The sequence below is a fragment of the Mercenaria mercenaria genome, chromosome 11 (assembly GCF_021730395.1).
Source record: "Mercenaria mercenaria strain notata chromosome 11, MADL_Memer_1, whole genome shotgun sequence".
In the NCBI taxonomy this organism is placed as follows: domain Eukaryota; kingdom Metazoa; phylum Mollusca; class Bivalvia; order Venerida; family Veneridae; genus Mercenaria; species Mercenaria mercenaria.
In genome coordinates this window covers 61,862,107-61,883,783 of record NC_069371.1, presented here as the reverse complement: position 1 = coordinate 61,883,783, position 21,677 = coordinate 61,862,107, and the positions used below count along the sequence as shown (strand labels likewise).

General features: G+C 32.9%; 1 protein-coding gene across 1 annotated transcript; it reads right to left on the bottom strand.

The window, feature by feature from the left end:
- Positions 1 to 3,224: 3,224 nt before the first annotated feature.
- LOC123532792 (E3 ubiquitin-protein ligase Midline-1-like) lies at positions 3,225 to 20,175 on the bottom strand. Its single transcript, XM_053517541.1, has 2 exons — positions 19,826 to 20,175; positions 3,225 to 4,947 (listed from the first exon to the last, which is right to left on the bottom strand). The coding sequence occupies exons 1-2, from the start codon at positions 20,152 to 20,154 to the stop codon at positions 3,564 to 3,566; spliced, it is 1,713 nt and encodes a 570-aa protein (XP_053373516.1). The 5' UTR covers positions 20,155 to 20,175; the 3' UTR covers positions 3,225 to 3,563.
- Positions 20,176 to 21,677: the final 1,502 nt, after the last annotated feature.

Below are 21,677 nucleotides of genomic sequence, written 5' to 3'. Positions count from 1 at the left end.
ATAGCGCTCTATCTCCAACTTTGTATTATTTTGTTTATCTTGACGGGTTCTATGGCTGAGTAGAATACATGTACAGGCCTAAATGGTGGCATGATTAGGACAAATTCCGCTTAATGTTTGTTCTCTGTCCCGTCTCTGACTATATCGGTAACAAAAAGTGCATTTTTCTCCAGGACTTTGAGTACTGCAGTGGTATTTATAAAAGTAATGGTGATATAAACAATAACCACTTACATCTGTCATCATTTGACGTTTATGTCCCTGTAAAGAAGAACACTTTGTCCTATAAGCTCAGATAAATAAAATCTATGAAAGGATCTTTTGGAAGCATAGAACGCAACAAAACAGCATAATAGCAGACTCGGTTTGATTGAGTCTGTTCATGAGAGGTAATGAAATGTGCAATACCCTTCATGGCCCCTGGAATGCTATTACAGTAAAATGGATTTAATCCATGATTCCAAAGGACCAGCAAACATAGCAACACTGAGTCAAAGTACGGGGAGTCTTAGATCAAGAATTGCTCTAAATCCATTTAATGAGATGTAGCTTTGCCAGTATACTTTCAGTCAGAGCAGCACACCTTTTACAAATTTTGTCATATCTCCAACGCACAAAAAGTGAATTTAAAGAAAACAAGAGCTGCGTTCAATAAACGCTTGATGTCCCCGGTGGCATCCTTGTTGATACAAAGCAACACGAGTCCAAAACAAGGTCAAGGTTAAACTGAGGTCAGGTGATGTTTGAAGATGAGGAATGGTCACAGGTTACATTTGTATTAGTATCAATTCATTCTTGTAAGTGGTATAAATGCTAGACGAAACGGTCCCATTTGGTTAACCAAGAGATGGCCCACATAAAGCAACCTAAGTCCGAAATGAGGTCAAGGTCAAGGTTAAACTGAGGTCAGGTGATGTTTGAAGATAAGGAATGGTCACAGGTTACATCTGTATTCTTGTAAGCGGTACTGATACTAGACGAAACGGTCCCATTTGATTAACCAAGAGATGGCCCATATAAAGCAACCTAAGTCCAAAATGAGGTCAAGGTCAAGATCAAACAGGTGAGGTCAGGTGCTGTCTGAAGATGAGAAATGGTCGCAGGTTACATCTGCATTAGTATCAAGTCATTCTAGTAAGGGGTATTGATGCTAAACGAAACGGTCCCATTTGGTTAACCTTGTACGGACGGACGAACGAACGGACGGGCGGACAGGACGATCACTATATGCCTTCCGCATCAGTAGATGCCGGGGGCATAAAAATGGTAACAAAAAGTTATTAGAATCTTACATAGAATCACGTGAATCGAAATTACAGGATCAACAGATCAGTTTTTCGTCGTTTTCACCCAAAAATGAGGGAGATTTGATGACTCTGGGTCAAATACTTCTTGAGATATGCACAACAAATATTCAGACGATCAGACGAATGGACAAGGGCAACTCTAAGAGAACCCCCTTCCAAAACAAGAGGGCCATGAAGGCCCAGTATCGCTCACCTGACCTATTGACCTAAAGATCATCAAGATTAACATTCTGACCAAGTTTCATCAAGATATGTTCATAAATGTGGCCTCTACAGTGTTAACTAGCTTTTCTTTTGATTTGACCCCATGGCCTAGTTTTTGACCCAACATGACCCAGATTCGAACTTGACCTAAAGATAATCAATTTTAACATTCTGACCAAGTTTCATGAAGATACAGTCATAAATGTGGCCTCTAGAGTGTTAACAAGCTTTTCCTTTGATTTGCCCCCATGACCTAATTCTTGACCCAACATGACCCAGATTCGAACTGGACCTAAAGATCATCAAGTTTAATATTCTGACTAAGTTTCATGAAGATATAGTCATAAATGTGGCCTCTAGAATGTTAACAAGCTTTTCCTTTGATTTAGCCTAGTGACCTAGTTTTTGACCCCAGCTGACCCAGATTTAAACCTGACCTAAAGAGCATCAAGATAAACATTCTGACCAAGTTTCATTAAGATATGGTCATAAATGTGGCCTCTACAGTGTTAACTAGCTTTTCCTTTGATTTGACCAGGTGACCTAGTTTTTAATCCTACATAACCCAGATTCAAACTGGACCTTAAGATCATCAATATTAACATTCTGACCATGTTTCATGAAGATATAGTCATAAATGCGGCCTCTACAGTGTTAACAAGCTTTTCCTTTGATTTGACCTGGTGACCTAGTTTTTGACCCCAGATGACCCAATATCAAACTCGTCCAAGACTTTTTTAAGGATAACATTCTGACTAAGTTTCATTAAGATTGGGCCAAAATTGTGACCTCTAGAGTGTTAACAGGCTTTTCCTTTGATCTGACCTGTTGACCTAGTTTTTGAACCCAGGTGACCCAATATCAAACTCGTCCAAGATTTTATTAAGGGTAACATTCTGAGTAAGTTTCATTAAGATTGGGCCAAACATGTGACCTCTAGAGTGTTAACACGCTTTTCCTTTGATTTGACCTGGTGACCTAGTTTTTGACCCCAGATGACCCAATATCGAACTCGTCCAAGACTTTATGGAGGGTAACAATCTGACCAAGTTTCATTAAGATTGGGTCAAAATTGTGACCTCTAGAGTGTTAACAAGCTTTTCCTTTGATTTGACCTGGTGACCTAGTTTTTGACCCCAGATGACCCAATATCGAACTCGTCCAAGATTTTATGGAGGGTAACATTCTGACCAAGTTTCATTAAGATTGGGCCAAAAATGTGACCTCTAGAGTGTTAACAGTCAAATTGTTGACGACGGACGGACGGACGACGGACGACGACGGACACAGGGTGATCACTAAAGCTCACCTTTGAGCACTTCGTGCTCAGGTGAGCTAAAAAATGGGGGAGGGGGCGCACAAAAATTATTGCGAGAGTAATCTCAAAATGCAACAATGACATCTGTGAGCTAAAATAGATCTTACAAGAAGGTTGAGATTTCTAGACGTAAATTCATGCAAGTAGAAATTATTATTACATTACCTCTTATATAAATCACCAGTCCATAGTTTGTGCTATTGACCGGTCTATAGTTCAACAGTAAATTTTGCTCAGCGAAAGTAAAATATTGAAAAAAATGTATGAAAATGTATTTCCTGTATCATGTAATAAAACACCTACTGAATGGGTTGCCGGTTAATATCAAAACTATTTGCCCTCGGCCACATTCAATAAGTGTATAATATGCAACGTAAACATTGACAAAGTAGAAATAGGTTTGACTTGCGCTTTATATCAGCAGAAGACATTAGTTTATTGTGCTCGGATTCTTACATTCCAAACATCGTAACACATGCCTTATGTTTTTATGTTTCACAAACCTAAGTATTTTTATGAATCAGAACTTTTTGCAAAATTAACAACAAATGCACTTCTAAAAGGAAAATAACACCGTTTTTATTTCTGACTGAGTGCAATATATGTATCGAATGTAAGGATATTTACGAAACGGGACAAAATGGCCCTTAAAAGCTTAAGTAAGTACTAGTATATTATTAACAAGAATATTTTTGTAGTTCTATGAACAGTATGAACTGTCTACAAAGTTTCATTTAAATGAGCTCATACACTTCAATCTCATCTGTCCTATAACGACCTACGATCAGTTTTGAACTGAAAGAGTTGAAACAGATAGATGTATAACTTTTCTCGTTACTATTTGATTTCAGTACATCTCCGACCATCTCGCAGTCAGGCTCAAATTGTACGATATTTTTAGAGCTATATCCACAAACAAGTACACTTCCATTGTCTGTTACTAAAGCATCTTCGGGACTGCTTACTTCTGGGCCATTGAATGTCCCGAGTACCTTGCCCGTTCTGTCCATAGAAATAAGACCATAATTCCTATCAGCAATATAAATCTTACCACCGTCACCACTTACAGCTATACTGTATATATTGTCAAAAAGCGGTTGTCCCGACTGGTTCTTGGTGAACTGGTGAAGCTTTGTTCCTGTTGTGGTATATTCATAAACTGATTCAATGTCTGAAATATACAGATGTCCGTCAACATGCGCTAATCCAAAACATCTATGACCAGGTTTTATCTGTCTGGTAACTGTCATTTTGGGTTGAAGAGAAACACACTTAACTCCAGCTGTGTCACAACTGACAGCAACCTCCTGGTTATTTATAACACATACTTGCCGTGGGAAATCAGATAGATCACAGGAATCAGTTACAATATAGTTGCTACTTTCTACATGTTTTAGTTTTTGGTTAATATGATCAGCAAGTACTACTGTTCCATCTTCAAGAGCACAGGCACTGAAAATGTAGCATGGTCCTCTGTCTGATGAGACCTTGACGTTATATTTATTTTTATTTTTTATCTGAAAAAGAGTTTTGCTGTCTTTTTGTAATTTCTCACTATCAGGTGTAGGTTGAATTTTCCTAACATCACGCTGTGTAACCTTGCCGAGGGTAGTCATTTCATTCAGCAGTTTCGACAGTATCTGGTCCTTCTCAAATTCTATATCAACAGTTTGGTAGGATGCGTTACATTCATCAGCACGTTCCCTGACTTTAGAAGCTTCATTCTGACCTTTCTTTGTGCTGACAAACACTTGTGATATGTTGATACCAGATGATGAAACCTTTTCCTTAGCAGACGAGATACTGGATTTCATGGACTGTAACACAGAAATATTTTGATCAGTCATATTTTCCATGGGTTCAAACATATCTGCTGACTTCTTCATAGTGTCCTGTTTAAGTTTATCAACTCTCTGCTTTATTTCTTCTGCAATCTTTTCAATTTTCTCAAAAATCTCGGTTCTGTTGTTCGAAATCCGTTCTTTTTCACGTTGGAACTTGCGAAGATGCCTCGTAACTTTATCCTCTGTTGCTTCTAGTGCTTTCAAGACATCTTTAGGAGCAGGTATGTTGGTGTTCTGGATGTATTCAGGGATATAGAAGATGTCTTTACATAATCTGAAAAAAAAAACATAGATGGTCATATAATAACATCGACTTTCACCGCCGAGTTAATTCTAATGGCCTATTTTAGCCCATGTGCTGTTCAGAATCATTCGGTACATGTGGTATGGCACTACAATGATTTATTTTTCAAAGTTGTGTAAAGTTGGCTATGAGACCGACAATCGTAAATCGACATCCTATTTCAAAATTGTTTAGGTCGTACAATGACATTTCTTGTAGACCACATGTCTGGAAAAGTAGTTAAACAGTCATGTAGACCCAGGCTTGCAGATGTAGATCAACATATAATGTAGACCCAGGTTTGCAATCATAGATCCACATTCAATGTAGACCCTGGTTTGCAATCGTAGATCCACATTCAATGTAGACCCTGGTTTGCAATCGTAGATCCACATTCAATGTAGACCCTGGTTTGCAATCGTAGATCGCCACTGAATGTAGACACCGGTTTGCAACCGTAGATCGTCATTCAATGTAGACCCGGATTTGTAAACAAAGATCAACATTAAAAACATTAGGTCGTAGATCGACATTCGAAAAGTCGACTTCAATTTTCAAAATTGTTCGGATCGTAGGTCGATATTCAATGTAGACGCAGGTCCGCAAGCGCAGATATCAGTCATAAAAGCTCTAGATTGTAGATCGGCATTCGATAAACTTCATATCGAAGATGGACACTTGAAAATTGTCCAGTTGAATGACATTCGAAAAAGTCCGGGACACAGACCAACATTCACTGCAGACCCAGATTTGAAATCGAAGATCTACATTTAAAAAAGATCCATCTTGTAGATCGACATTCGAAACACACTCCGGGAGAACTACGTTCCAACGTAAGTCATGTCTCAACGATATGATGTGATAACATCTCAATGGCGGCTGGTACGGTATCGCTCAGTATGACACAGCTGATATAATTTTCATATTAAAACAATTACTTTGATTACATTTACTTGTGTCTTTGTATGAATATGTATTCAGATTGTAAAAGTGATCGCATAAAATGATCAAAACATTTTAGATTTTAAAAACATTCGTCTATTATTGAGTAAAAAGAAGTATTTTGCTATTTTCCACAATAAAAAATGTATTTCAAGTTTTCAAAAAACAATAGTTATAGACAGGCAATGATCAATTAAATGCAATGCCAGTTTTAATCTTAGATATATATTCCTGCAACTGCTTTATCAAAAAAAAACACACTCAATACTATCTAATATCATGTTCCTCACTCTAACCGATGATGTGAGAAACTCTAAACGAAGACACAGGCAAGAGTTACTGACACTCACCGAAGTCTTGCGGTTAAACGCATTACTTATATTCGAGTAAAATATACAGGCAAATCTAAACGAGATTGAAAATTCAGATTTTGTTCAAAGCGTGTAGTAATTTGTTTTGATCTCGTTTTTCCATTAAACTTTTTCCCCAAGATATGTTAATCAAAATGAAAGCAACAAGTACGCGGTTGGCACAGAGTTGACATATGCTATTGCGTTTGCATATTCCAATTATAATTAAATCTGTAAAAAGACCCTTTTGAAGCACAGAACGCAACGAAGCAATATAAAGTGAGCAAGTAATTGTAGGTTATTAACTTTGTGTGGAGAAATATGCACGAGTTCTGCAGCAGAAATAGTGCGCGACTTTAGGAAGAACGAATGCATATTACTCGGTGCAAATCTAATACATTGTAATCTGTTTTACAGCATACACATACTACACGTATAATCATTATATCAATGATATAAATTTGTTCTTTAGCCTGAGTAGAACTGAAAATATCGTCGTTAAAGAACTTATAAACATGACGATATCTATGAAACTGACGTCACAATTGACGTCACGCACCCGATATAAAACTTGAACGTCAATATGGAAAATATTTCTTGCAACTTTATTATTGTGCGTCACTGAAACTGATATGTATATGATATGCAAGAAAAAATATCAGTCATGTTTTTACGAATCGTATAGAAATATCCGTCCTGAGGGCACCTGCATCCGTCCTGAGGGCACCTGCGCGTTGGGCGGTAATGAGTCCTAATAATATATTCCCACGTAATAATAATTATTACGTGTGGACGAAATGAGTGATACATCTGCATGTGATAATGAAAACATGTGTGCGCAATAGCTAGTTTCTGTGCATAGTTCTAGAAGCAGTGCTTCACGATCCGGATTATCTATACAGTATTGATTACTGGCGTACGCATGTATCACTTATTACGTATTATTACGTGCACACGAACTATTTAATACGTGTGAATGTAGGAGGTTTTTGAGCCCACTTTGTAACATTAATAAAGGGTTTTACGTCAGTCCAAGACAATTAAAGATAATAAGGCGACTTTTAAGATTTTCGTGGTGGTGGAAAGCCCTAGGTGCCCTTCTGAACATTATTTCATATACGGACAGGCACCTTGGTAGAGCAAACGGCCTACTGCAAGCCGACTGGATGGCTTTTTTACATGAGAATCCCACACCCAAAGCGAAATTCCAAGCACATAGTTGAGAGGGCAAGTGATTCGAAGTCAGCAACCACCTGGCCTCAGAGGTCTTTCACGTAATAACTTAATACGGGTGTTGTAAGTTAAAGTAAGCCAAATCTAATATGGTGACCTACAAATGTTCTTTTTGTTTTAGTTTAGGTAAACATAATCAAATACATGTGCAGGGTTTGATTTAGTTCTATAATGTGAAACTCGATAAAATAGCAGAAAACGCAACTTAAGATCGACAAAAATATGAAAAAATAAGAATCGGGTCTGCAGAACAACTGTTGTTGTTTTTTTTTACAAAATCAATTTCTTTTGATTTCTCTGTGCATGTTTCCACTAGAAATATTGTTTTCTGTAATAAAAATGCTTAGATTTCAAATTAATGCTAGTTATTGTACTATACTGAAATACATAGTAGGAGTATGGAAATTTTGAAAAAATGTTCAAAAAAGCATCTTATTACATACTCGTTTCTATTCCACGTTAAGTTACACTGGTAACAGAAACGTTAATATTTTTCAATACACTGACGCCTGAATTTCATATCGGGTGCGTGACGTAATTCAGTGTGTGTTGTTGCACAATTTTTTTCTTTAACTTCAGTATTGTCAATCCTATTCAGGCTATTGAACATATTTATGATATTTACATAATATAATATTTATACGTGTAGATGCGTATGTAATAAAAAGGTTATTATCTTTGCACTCGTTCTTCAGCGGAAGAATATTGCGCTCCTAAAATCGCGCAATATTTCCGCTGAAGAACTCGTGCATATTTCACAATACAAAGCTAATAACCTATAAATATCTGGGGGCAAATAAAACGGAAACAGTGCTGGTGACCTGATATTTTTATTTCATTTTCAATATATCATAACATGATCTTGTAATACAGAACATTTCATCAAAATCTATTATAATATAATTATTGCAAAAAAAAAAAATCACGAAATTGCCGCGAGCGTCTTTAACTTTATAAGAAGATTTTTTTGAAAGGATATCTATTGCAACAAACAAAATCTTTTCATAAGAAGTAAGGAAAATGTAAACTATAAAGGGTTTCAGTAAAATCATACGATCTAATAAATTGTGAATTTAAAAACAGCGAGGGGATTAAACAGATGTAGTAAAATAGCGAAATGATCACAAATAAATATTAGAATCACTGCGAACATAGATTGGAGGGAAGAAAACAAGAGCTGTCACAGGAGACTGCGCGCTCGACGATGCTGGATAGTGAAACTGGGCACATCTGAGGAAACTAGAGCTGTCACTGGAGTGTTTAATGACTCCAATTGCGAATGAAGATATTGCACATTCTAACACGATCCGATTCATTTTCCTATTAAACAAAGAAGGAAGAAAGCAGTGAATTATCATACAACAAATCACTGTTCTGACGTCACAATTATTACGTCATGGCGTCAAGCGGCATAGCGGCGCGCTGGAAAAGAAACCGATTAAAAACGGGCAAATATTTAATGCATGTCATCAAGGATGTACTTTAAAATCCTTTATAACGTGTTAGAATCGAAATAATATATCTCATTTAGTGATTTGCTCTTGAATAAATCATTGCTTGTCGTTCAGATGTGTATTATTATATCACTCGGGCTACGCCCTCGTGATATAATTCCTTCGCATCTGAACTCCAAGCAATGATTTATTCAACGACAAATCACTGGATGAGATATATTATTTCTTAAATAGCCTGAGTCTATGTCAAAAATATCAACTTAAAGTAATAAGAGAAGTAAAGATAAAATGTATCAAAACACTATATAAGTATATCCTAAGCAAAAAGGGGCATAATTCATTAAAGATTGGTGCCAGAGTTATGCATCTTGTGCCATATGGTGTGGGTGATGATGTTAAACAACTATTTCAAGTTTGAATCAAATCCATTCAGTAATAACAGAGACAGAGTGAAAGTGCATCAAAACTTTAACCTAAAATTCTAAGTAAAAAGGGGGAATAATTCATGAAAAATTGGTGCCAGAGTTATGCACCTTGTGTCATATGGTGTGGATGATGATGTTGAACAACTATTTTAAGTTTGAATCAAATCCATTCAGTAATAACAGAGACAGAGTGAAAGTGCATCAAAACTTTAACCTAAAATTCTAAGTAAAAAGGGGAAATAGTTCATGAAAAATTGGTCCCAGAGTGCACCTTGTGACATATGATAAGGGTAATGATGTTGAACAATTGTTTAAGTTTGAATCAGATCCATTCAGTAATAACAGAGATAGAGTGAAACTGCATAAAAATTTAACCTGAAATTCTAAGTAAAAAGGGGAATAATTCATGAAAAATTGTGCCAGAGTTATGCATCTTGTGTCATATGATGTGGGTGATGATGCTGAACAACTATTTTAAGTTTGAATCAAATCTATTCAGCAATAACAGAGGTAGAGTGAAAGTGCATCAAAACTTTAACCTGAAATTCTAAGTAAAAAAGGGGGAATAATTCATGAAAAAATGGTGTCAGAGTTATGCACCTTGTGTCATATGATGTGGGTGATGATGTTGAACAATTATTTTAAGTTTGAATCAAATCCATTCAGTAATAACAGAAATAGAGTGAAAGTGCATCAAAACTTTAACCTGAAATTCTAAGTAAAAAAGGGGGAATAATTCATGAAAAAATGGTGTCAGAGTTATGCACCTTGTGTCATATGATGTGGGTGATGATGTTGAACAATTATTTTAAGTTTGAATCAAATCCATTCAGTAATAACAGAAATAGAGTGAAAGTGCATCAAAACCTTAACCTGAAAATCTAAGTGAAAAGGGGGAATAATTCATGAAAAAATGGTGCCAGAGTTATGCACCTTGTGTCATATGATGTGGGTGATGATGTTGAACAACTATTTTAAGTTTGAATCAAATCCATTCAGTAATAATAGAGATAGAGTGAAAGTGCATCAAAACTTTAACCTGAAAATCAAAGTGAAAAGGGGGGATAATTCATGAAATATTGGTGCCAGAGTTATGGCCCTTATGTCAATTGATGTGGATAATGATGAGGAATAAGCATTTCAAGTTTGAATCAAATCCATCAAGTAATTACAGAGATAAGTTGAAAGAAGAGAAAGTGTAAAAAAAAACTTTAACCAAGCTGGGGACGCTGAAAGATGCCGACGCCGACGCCGGGTCGAGTAGGATAGCTCTCCTTATACTTCGTATAGTCGAGCTAAAAAAATAAGGAAAGGGAAGCAGTAAATTGCAAATTTGTCTGAGATTAAAATAAATGCTTATCTTTGCATAACTTTCAATTTAAAGAAAGGAAAAGTGTGATTAGGTAAAACGCAAATGTAAAAGAGATTCGAGTTACTGCACAACTTTCATGAATTGAGTTTCAAAAAGAAAAGTAAAATGGTGATGCATTAAGCTGCAGAAGTATGGCGAATCTTAGTAAATGCACAAGTTCCGTGAATTTAAAAAGGACAATGGGAGATGAAAACAACGCGAAATAATGAAATTTTCAGTAAATGCAAGCGTTTAAGAAAAGGACGAGGGAGAAAGAAATGCAGTATAGTATAGAATTGTTGTGTTCTTCCAAGTATTAAAACCTTAAACTTTCAGGTTCTCTACCCACTTTTAACGTACAATGTAAACATTGAAATGCATAACATGTATATTTTAAAACTGAATGTATGATGCGTGAAAAAAAAAAATTGTTTGTTTCCGGTGGCCCGATCTACCCTATTTTTTGCCGCCGACCCTAAACTTTTTAGCGGTAAAATCGGGCCGCATATTTTTGCGACGCCGCGCAATAAAAATCGTGCCGTAGATGATCAACTTTATCTGCACACTAAACATCAAATATAACAATCTGATGTATTTAATAATATCAGGCCTCGACCTTAGCGGTGGACCGTTGGACCGACGCAACCAAAATATCGGCAGGTCCACTATCAAAAGTTGGGTAGGCCGACGGTCAACCAATTTTCAGCCACGGTCTGCAAATAAAATAAAACCCTTAAAAGTGAAAAATGGGGGGGGGGGGGGGGAATCGTACTTATATCGGCGAATTCACAAAATGAAAGTTGATTTTTGTACGGCATTCTACAGTTATAAGGCTTAAAGCATTGGCGAGTTAAAGTCAGGATAGCACGAATGGACTACTCCACCGATCGGGCGAGTGATTTTTACGTGGTAACTTTACCAAATTGAGAAATTACATCAGGCAAAATTACCTGGATTGACTGGAATTTACCCGCGAATCGTAAAAATATCAAAACGTCATGCTGGAATTTTTCCATTCCACAAGCACGTGCGCCCTATCGTAATATCTAATTTACATCGCGATTACTTTTGACACAAAAAACGTGCGCAGTGCATTCATTTTTTAATATAATCGCTTCAAACACCGCTTGAGAACTAATACAGTTTGAATTCTATAACAATTTTAATAAGATATCGACAGGAATGTAGGCAAAATTCTTTAAAAACGATCAAATTTTCATATAATGTTTTGTAAAATTTCAAACAGGGCGATCTTGATTATTTCTTTCTTTCTTAAAGTAAATAAACGGTACATACTATGGTAATACAATTCAGACTTTTGACCAGAAAATACAAAAAAAAAACACAATTAAAAAATCTTAAATAATGAACAAGAGGGCCAAGATGGCCCTAGGTCGCTCACCTGATAAACACACCATAACAGTGTAAACATGACAGCCTCTATCGCATACAAAACATTTTTCTTTGATATATCCTAGCGACCTAGTTTTTGACCCCAGGTGACCCATATTCAAACTTGACCTTTATTTCATCAAGGCAATCATTCTGACCAAAATTCATGAAAACCAATTGAAAAATACAGCCTCTATCGCATACACAAGTTTTTTCTTTGATTTGACCACGTGACCTAGTTTTTCACCCCAGATGACCCATATTCGAAACTGGCCTAGATTTCATCAAGGTTATCATTCTGACAAAATTTCATGAAGATCAGTTGAAAAATACAGCCTCTATCGCATACACAAGGTTTTTCTTTGATTTGAAATAGTGACCTACTTTTAACCCCAGATAACCCATTTTCCAACTGGGCCTAGATTTTATCAAGGTAATCATTCTGACCAAAATGCATGAAGATAAAATGAAAAATACAGCCTCTATCACATACACAAGGCATTTCCTTGATTTGACCTCCTGACCTAGTTTTTGACCCCGGGTGACCCATTTTAGAACTTGGCCTAGATTTCATCAAGGTAATCATTCTGACAAAATTTCATGAAGATCAATTGAAAAATACAGCCTCTATCGCATACACAAGGTTTTTCCTTGATTTGACCTAGTGACCTAGTTTTTGACCCCAGATGACCCGTTTTCGAACTCGGCCTAGATTTCATCAAGGTAATTATTCTGACAAAATTTCATGAAGATCAGTTGAAAAATACAGCCTCTACCGCATACATAAGCTAAATGTTGACGGACGACAGACTGACGACAGACGACGGACATCGAGCGATCAGAAAAACTCACCTGAGCATTGCTCAGGTGAGAGTAGTATAGTAATTGTTTGTTTTGGCTCAAAATCTGACCCCCCTGACCCCTTGACCCTATTCTATAAGTGGACTTTAATCTTACCCTAAACTTAAAATACTAACTTGCGAAGCTGGAACCTTCGGTTGCACTTGGTACCCTTGATACCCTAAAAATCTTTTAAATCTTTAGTTAAACCGAATGAAAACCTTTGGTTTAACCAAAAAAAGATTTAGTCTTTGGTCCGGACTGACCCCTTACCCCTATTCTAAAAAATCCAATGTCGGACAATTTAAAACCTATGGGTTTTAAACAGACTAAAAAGTTTTAAACATATATAATATAAGATGAGTTTACAAAATAAAATATATTGTTTGAAAGAAAGAAAATTTACAGATAATGTAAATCCTCACTATGTTATAACAAAAAATGGGAGAAAAATGATAAAAGCTACCTGTTCATCTTGTGGAAAAATAAAATCAAAGTTTGTTAAAAGTACTATCAAAGCAGGTAATTTAGATATTCACAAAGCAATGTTACCTTTATTACCTAAGAAAGGTTTAACACTTCCAGGATATAATTATTGTGGGCCAGGAAATCCCCTAGATAATGGACCCCCTGTCAATGAACTGGATGCAGTATGGACCATGATTTTTGCTATGACTCAAGACTAAGTAAAAGTGAATGTGACAAAAAAATGCTTTCCAATTTAAATAAAACTAAATCAAAAACATTTGGAGAAAAGATTGCAAAACATTTAGTTGTGAAACCTATAATTAAAACAAAATACAAACTTGGGCTGGGACAAAAGTCAAAAAACGGGAAAAGGGGGTAGAGTATACCCCCGAAATAAATTGGAGCGATGAATTAGCAGAAGAATTACACAAACCAATTAAAAGAAAATTTAGGAAACGAAGAGTGATAGTTAATGATATTGATGATACTTGGTCAGCTGATTTAGTTGACATGCAAGCTTTTTCAAAATATAATAAAGGAGTAAAGTACTTGTTAACCGTTATTGATATATTTAGTAAATATGCTTGGGTTATTCCATTAAAGAATAAAACTGGAGAATCTGTTACTGAAGCATTTGAAAAAATAATTTTAAAAGGGCGATTACCAATAAATTTATGGGTGGATGAAGGAAAAGAATTTTATAATAAAAAGTTTGAATCATTTTTGAATAAAAATAAGATTAATATGTACCATACATTTAATGAAGGAAAGGCTGTAGTAATAGAAAGATTTAATAGAAGTTTAAAAAGAATAATGTGGAAATATTTTACAGCAAATAATACTTATACTTATTTAAATAATTTGCAGGATATGGTTGATAAATATAACAAAACAAAACATTCTATTATAAAAATGAGACCAACCAAAGCAGAAAAAACTTAAATAAAGGCTTTTTAAAATTTAATTTATATGGGTTTTAAAACCCCCCCAAAGGGGTAAAGAAAAATTTTAAAAAATTGGTGATGGGTTTCGCTTAAGTAACTTAAAAGACATTTTAAAAAAGGATATACACCCAAACGGGCCCAGGGGAAATTTATTTATAATTTTGGAATTAAAAATACAAACCCCCAAAACGTACACTATTAAAGTTTTAAAATGTTTAAAATGTTAAAAGGTTTCTTTTATGACAAAAACCTTTTCCTCCTACACAAGAATTTTTTTTGGGAAAAAAAAATTATTAGACGAGACTAAAAAAAAACAACTTTAAAAAAAGGAAAGGGGTTATACAAAAAATTAAAAATAGTTGGGTTCCGTTTAGCGATCTTGAAAAAATTTTAAAATTTAGAAAAAAAAATTTAATTATAAAAAATGATAAAAAAAATCTTATTTCAAAATAATAATGGATAGAAACGGATAAATTAATTTATTCCTTAACAAAACCTAGCTGCTGTTTTACAGAAAAAGTTAAAAAATTTTGGGGGAAAGATAATACCGGTTTTAAAAATTTACACAGGGTTTTTTTGTTCACTGCATAGCCCCTTTTTCCCAGCTATTCCTATATTTTTGGCGTTGCTGGTGTTTGTTCCTCAGTAATTACCATATTTACAAACAACTAAAACTTGACGACAAAAATTTTTTTTTTAAATCACATCACCACAAAATAAAAAAACTTTAACCAAAAACACGGATCGGGAAAAATAAAAAAAAATCCAAAAAAAGTTATTCAGGGGGTATTTTTACAATACATTAGAAAGCAGAAAAAAAAAAAATTATTCACACCTCTTTAAATGCACATGAAAAGGGAAATTTAAAATTAACGGGTTTAAAAGTAAAAAAAAGAAAAAGCTGTATTAAAATTTTCATGCGTTTTTTGAGATTTTTTTTTAAAAAGTATTTATTAGAAAGGTTATAGAAAGGGGATAGAATTTTAAATTTTGGGCCCAAAAAAAACTCTTTAGGAGAAAATATGAATCCAGACAAAAATTCATATAAAAAATTTTTAAAAAAAGAAAGGGTTTTTAAATCAAAAATTTAAACAAAAAAAATTAGCGATGAAAATAAAAAAATGTCATTTATAAATTACAAAATTTTAGATCCTTTTTTTTTTTTAAAAAAAATTTATTTGAATGGAATGCGGTTTTCTATTAAAATGAAGAAGAAAAAGCTGAAAAATTTATTAGATTGTCCCCCGACCCCCAAAATTTTTCGAAACAATCCTAAAAAGTTTTTTGCCACCGATTGTGCACTAAGAAAAAAACCTATGCAAATTTTGCAGCACCCAAAAACCTTAAAATTAAATTTAGGGGTTTAAAAACAATTTTCTGCAAAGGAAAAAAACCAAAATTAAAAAATAAATTTAAAAAACCCGCGGGAAAAAAAATTTAAAATTTAAAAAATTTTAATTCATCTTAAAGAAAAATTTTAAAATTTTTTTTTTTTTATTTTTTTAAATTTTTTTTTTTTTTTTTTTAATTATTTTTTATAAGGGGGATTTATTTTTTTTTTTTTAAATATAATATTAGGGTGGAAAAACGAGAAATCACAAAAAAATATTATAAGAAATTTTTAAGTTAAAAATTAACCCATGACAAGATCCCAAAAAAACAAATTTTATTTAAATATAAAAACTCTTATGAAAAAACTTAAATCTGAAATTAAACTTAAAAAAAGGGATAAAAAAAACTTTTTTAAAAAAAAAATTTTTTCAAAAAGGATAAAAAATGTAAAAATATATAAATCAGCTTATTTTCAAAACAAAGGCTTTAGAAATTAATTAAACACCAAAAGAAATAAAAAAAACTTTACAAACAAGCTTTGGATGAAATAAAAAATGAAAAGGAATTTGGGTTTCCGAAGGGAATGGCCGGAATAGAATTCCGGGTTTATGCTCATTAATAAAAAATATAAATTTTAGTCCCCTTGGGTGCTTCAATTATTTTAGAAATTTCCAAAAAAGTTACAAAAACCCCAAAGAAAGGGTTAATAAATATAAAGAATGATGATAAAAAATGTTTTAAATGGTGCATTTAGCTTATAAATTTCCGTCAAAAAAATTTTGAAAGGTTTTTAAATTAAAAAAAAATAAAAAACGATCTTGATTACTGGGAAATTTAAAATTTTCCCGTTACCTTAAATCAATCCCAAAATAAAAATTTTTAAAAGAAAATTATTTAAATTTTATTTTTGGGTTTTAAGAAAAAAAGTTTTTATCCAAATTTTACTAAACAAAAAAAACAAAAACAAAACAGTGACAAAGTTGCCCAATTACTAATGATTAATTGAAAAAATAAATTTATAAAATAAATGTTAAAAAACTGATAAAAAACTGATGATACTGTAAAAGCCCTCAAAAACTTAGTCCCAAAATTATGTTTGGATTTAAAAACCCTTTTAAAAGATTAATGAATAAAAAAACAAAAAAAACAAAAAAGAAAAATTTTTGGAAAATCTTGTCTGCAACACTTTAAATCAAAAAAGAATTTAAAAGAACCTATTTTCCCAAAATTTTTTTAGCTATTAAATGGTACCCCCAAAAGGGGGTAAAAATAAAGAGGGAAATAAAATAAATTTTTTAAATTTTCCCTAAAAGGTTTTGCAGTACCTTTTGTAAAATTTTTTTCTGTTTTTTTAAACATTTCCCAAAAAATTTTTTTTCGGGGGTTACCCCCCACTGAAACTCCCTTTACTGAAACCCTTATCAAAATCATATAGATTGTGGGTTTCGGCTTTTAAAGTTTTTTTGTTGTTTTTGAACGATAAATATCTAAACCAAACCCCGATTTTTAGAGGGCCTAATTATTTTAAGTTTTTTTGAAAAAAGGGGGTTGAGGAAAAGAAAAATTTTAAAAAATATTTAAAAAACAATTTTTAACAAAGATTTGAGAATGTCTAAAAAAAAATGAAAGTGAATTTACAAAACCAAAAGTTTTGTCATATTGTGAAAAAGAATATATGAAGATTCAACCAAAGTAAGAGATCATTGTCATATAACGGGAAAATTCAGAGGAAGTGCTCACTCAGAATGTAATATTAATTTTAAACTAAACAAAAATTCCTGTTATTTTTTCATAATTTTAAGAGGTTATGACGGTCATTTTATTTGCAACAAATAGGGAAATTTAAAAAAGAATTAATGTTTTTCCAAACAATAGGGAAAAGATATATGGCATTTATGATTTCTGACTTGGTCTTTATTGATTCATTTCAATTTTGTCTCAATCAATTGGTAACCTAGAAAAAAATTTCCAAAATTTTAAAATATTTATCTCAAGATTTGATTGTGAAAACATAATTATTAAAGACAAAAGGTTGTTTTTCCATTTGATTACATGGATTCATTTAAAAATTCAAAGAAACAAAATTACCTTCCTAAAGAAATTTTTAATTCATTTTTAAATGAAACACACTATCTGATAATAAATACGAACATGCTAAAAATGTTTGAATAAATTTAAAAATTAAACAATGGAGAATATCAGATCTATATTTAAAAACTGATGTATTATTTTAGCTGTTTGTATTGAAAATTTTAGAAAATTATGTTTTTAGAGTACTACAAATTAGATTCCTTGTCATTATTTTAGTAGTCCTGGGTTTAGCTTGGGACAATGTTAAAAATGCTGGAATTAAGTTAGATTTAAAAACTGATATTGATATGTATCTTTTTATTGAAAGGGACTGAGAGGAGGAATAAGTTAATTTCAAACAGATACAGTAAAGCAAACAAAAAATTTAATGAAGGATTATAATTCAAAAGAAGAAAGCAAATACATTATGTACCTTGACGCCAATAACCTTTTACGGTTGGCTATGTGGGCAACCTTTTCCCTCTGGAAACTTTAAAAATTTTTATCCAAAAACAATTTAGAAATTATTGCAAAAGGTAAAACTAACTTTATAGTTGAATGTGATCTTGAATATCCAAAAGAATTACATAAACCCACAAAAGATTATCCTTTGCTCCTGAAAAAAAATTAAAAAATACCGATCAAAGGCTTTCTGATTATAGTAAAATATTAAAAAAGAATTTGAAATAGGAAAAGTAATGTAAAGGTTGGTTCCAACTTTAATGAAAAAACAAAATTATGTATTCATTATAAAAAACTTGAACTATAACACAATTAGGGTTAAAAGTAACAAAATACATAAAATATTAACTTTGATTCATCTCCTTGGTTAAAAAAGTATATTGATTTTAATACTCCAAAAAAGATCTTAAAGCAAAAAATTCATTTGAAAAGGACTTTTTTAAGTTAATGAACAATCTGTATTCGGTAAGACGAAAGGAGAATTTACGCAAGAGGGTTAAAATTAAATTACTCATGATGAAAAAATTTTATTAAAATCATAGCCAAAACCTCATTTGTTAGTTCAACGATGTTTAACTCTAACCTTTTTGGTATTCATAGAATAAAAAGAAAGTTTGTTATTAAACAGACCTTGTTATGTTGGATGGGGCATTCTAGATTTATCAAAATATTTAATGTATATTTTCATTATAATTTTCATTAAGGAAAATACGAGAGTAATTGTAAATTATTGTTTACTGACCTGATTCATTATGTTTATGAAATAAAACCCAAAAATGCGTATAAGACTTTTTATAAGGACAAAGATTTATTTGATAAAAGTGATTACGATAACAACTCAAATTTTATTTTGATAATAATAAAAAGTAATTGGAAAATTTAAAGATGAAGCTGCCGGCATTCCCTTTTTGAATTTGTCGGATTAAGAAGTAAAATGTATTCTTATTTATTAAAAATGAAGTTAACATTAAAAATGTAAGAATTAAAAAAAATGTTGTTAAGAAAAAAAAAGTTCATAAAAAATTAAAAGATACTTTGTTAAATTTAAACCCCAAAATAAACACCCTTTAAAATTATTTGTTTGAAAACAAACCCCTTAAAATTTAAATTCATGACCTAGACGTTTCGAACGTCGTTGAACGACCTGAACTTTTTCGAATGTCGATTTTATATCATGGTCGATTTATTTTTTTTTTTCTTTTGGCATATTGCTCTTCGATTGAAAAAACAGGGTATGCAATTAATGTTGATCTATGTTTTGAAAAATTCCGAAGGTCGATCTTCTACTTCTTGGACTTTATCGAATGCTGACGTTTTTAATGTTGATTTGCAATTGAATATCGTCCTACGACCCAAACAATTTTAAAAACAAATTTTTATCTATGACCATTGCTTTTTCCAATGTCGATCTACGACCTAGACTTTACTGAATGTTGATGTGTGATTGCAGACCCGGGTTTTCACTGAATGTTAATATATGACCACAGACGTGGGTGTACATTGAAATTTGACCTACGATTGCAGAACGGGGTCTGCACTGAATGTCAATATACGACCAGAAGATTGTTGGGTAGATTAAAATTTCTCCATAAACTTATGCACTTACCTGTGTTCAACAGCCATACATGTAGAGCAGCCGACATCATCGTGGTTTTGACAGTACATGTCCACAGGTTTATGATTATGTTTGTCACATCGCTCGGTTGGTACCATTGGCAATTCTTTGCTGGTCCCATGTTGAAACTGTCCCTTGTCTAGAATCTTATGTCCAGATAGGGCGGGAATATCCTCATGAAATTTGACACATATCGAACAGTAATAATCCGAACAGTCAACGCAGTATTTGTCGGCTTCTTTGTTTATATGCTTACGTTTACACACCGAACAAAGCAAATCAAACGTTTCATCAGAGAGCCTGTCTAAACTGGTCGCCATTTTGTTTAAACTTTGACAACTTTGTTTATTTAGTTTCTCTTTCGCTTTCCTTCTCCAACGCAGTAGTTTCCCTTCTTAAATTTTAAGGTTTAGGAGTATATCACCAAAACACAGAATTTTTTGATAAATGAACAACATCGTGTAGTTTTTGTAATGATAGCGTGTATATTACTCTACAAAACAAGTGTCAAAATACTGATATAAACATTGAATTTCCGAAAAGAACTGCCTAAAGGTGCCCCACTTCCGGACAGTCAAACGCCTTTAAAAACTCACCATTTTCAAGGAACTGTTACATATGTTCGTTTTGATGCATTTGCAATAGCGTGTGGGTGTTGAAATTTCACATAACTAGGTTGAACACAGTTTTCAGCAATTGTTTGTTTTCATTTCTTTACAAATGGCATTCATTTTCAAAGGGGGACAACTGTTTCATATTATTTTAAGTACGGGACTGTACGGCAGAACATGTAATGGTCAGGTAAAATATTCGTAACGTTGTTGCTCGTTTATAAAATATTTCTGTGTTTTGGTGATTTACTCCTAAACCTTAAGTGTAGGTTTCTAAGGTTACTAACCGAGTAGGAGGTGTTCATGAATTGAAAATACCCCTGCTTGTGCGAATCGTGACACCGTGAGCACGTTACGCTCGAGAACCTCGATCTATGAGGTAAATAACTTGCTTACAAAACGACATATTATTTTGTAGTTTTAATCAATTTATTTATTAATAAGATTTTCCTTTCTCCAGTAAGGAAAAAACTGATAGTGGGAATTTCTTTAACTTCAGCTGGTAAATTGTAATACGTAAAATGATATTAAAAAGTTAATGAAAGTTCTGCTTTATAAGCCAAATTGAATGTAAATGCATTTATGTTAGCTGATTATTTGTTGGGAGTTTTTCTCTGTTTGAAATACTTCACACTCTGGTTGCGTGTTTACAAAACATTTTTCATGATAAACTTAGTTTCGGGCTCTGCATTTACGGTTTCGTCGTCATCATCATCATCGTCGTCATGATCATCATGATCATCATCATCATCTACAATAATAATTATAATGATTATCTTCTTCTCCCCCCTGATTATAATAATAATGATAATTGTAATGATGATGATGATGATAATAAAAATAACATTAATAATAATAATGATTATTATTATTAATATTATTATCATTATTATTATTATTATTATCATTTGATGCCACAATGTATTTTATGTATTTTGTAACAGTATGATAGATACATGTGTAAAGCTTTGCACACGATGACAAATGTTTGTAAGCCTAAGACGAGGTATATGTATGCTATGTGTACTTCACCCTGTTTAGTCTGATTTCGAGTACTGGGCCGTGAATCTACCTCAAGCTGATTGTAGATGAAAACTTGACGATCGTAGCTCCGATAGGTCAAAATCTACAATATATATACATAAAGAAATAAAGTATTATTATATTTTTGTAAATGCTATTTGACATAGATATTGCCTAACATTGCCTTGAATAAACATTACAGATATTTT

What these genes read in the sequence shown, in the direction of transcription:
- LOC123532792 (XM_053517541.1), bottom strand. Translation starts at nt 20,154, where the DNA reads ATGGCGACCAGTTTAGACAGGCTCTCTGATGAAACGTTTGATTTGCTT. An exon ending in TGTATGGCTGTTGAACACAG is followed by an intron (nt 4,948 to 19,825) that starts GTAAGTGCATAA and finishes TTTTTTTTTCAG; the next exon opens with ATTATGTAAAGACATCTTCT.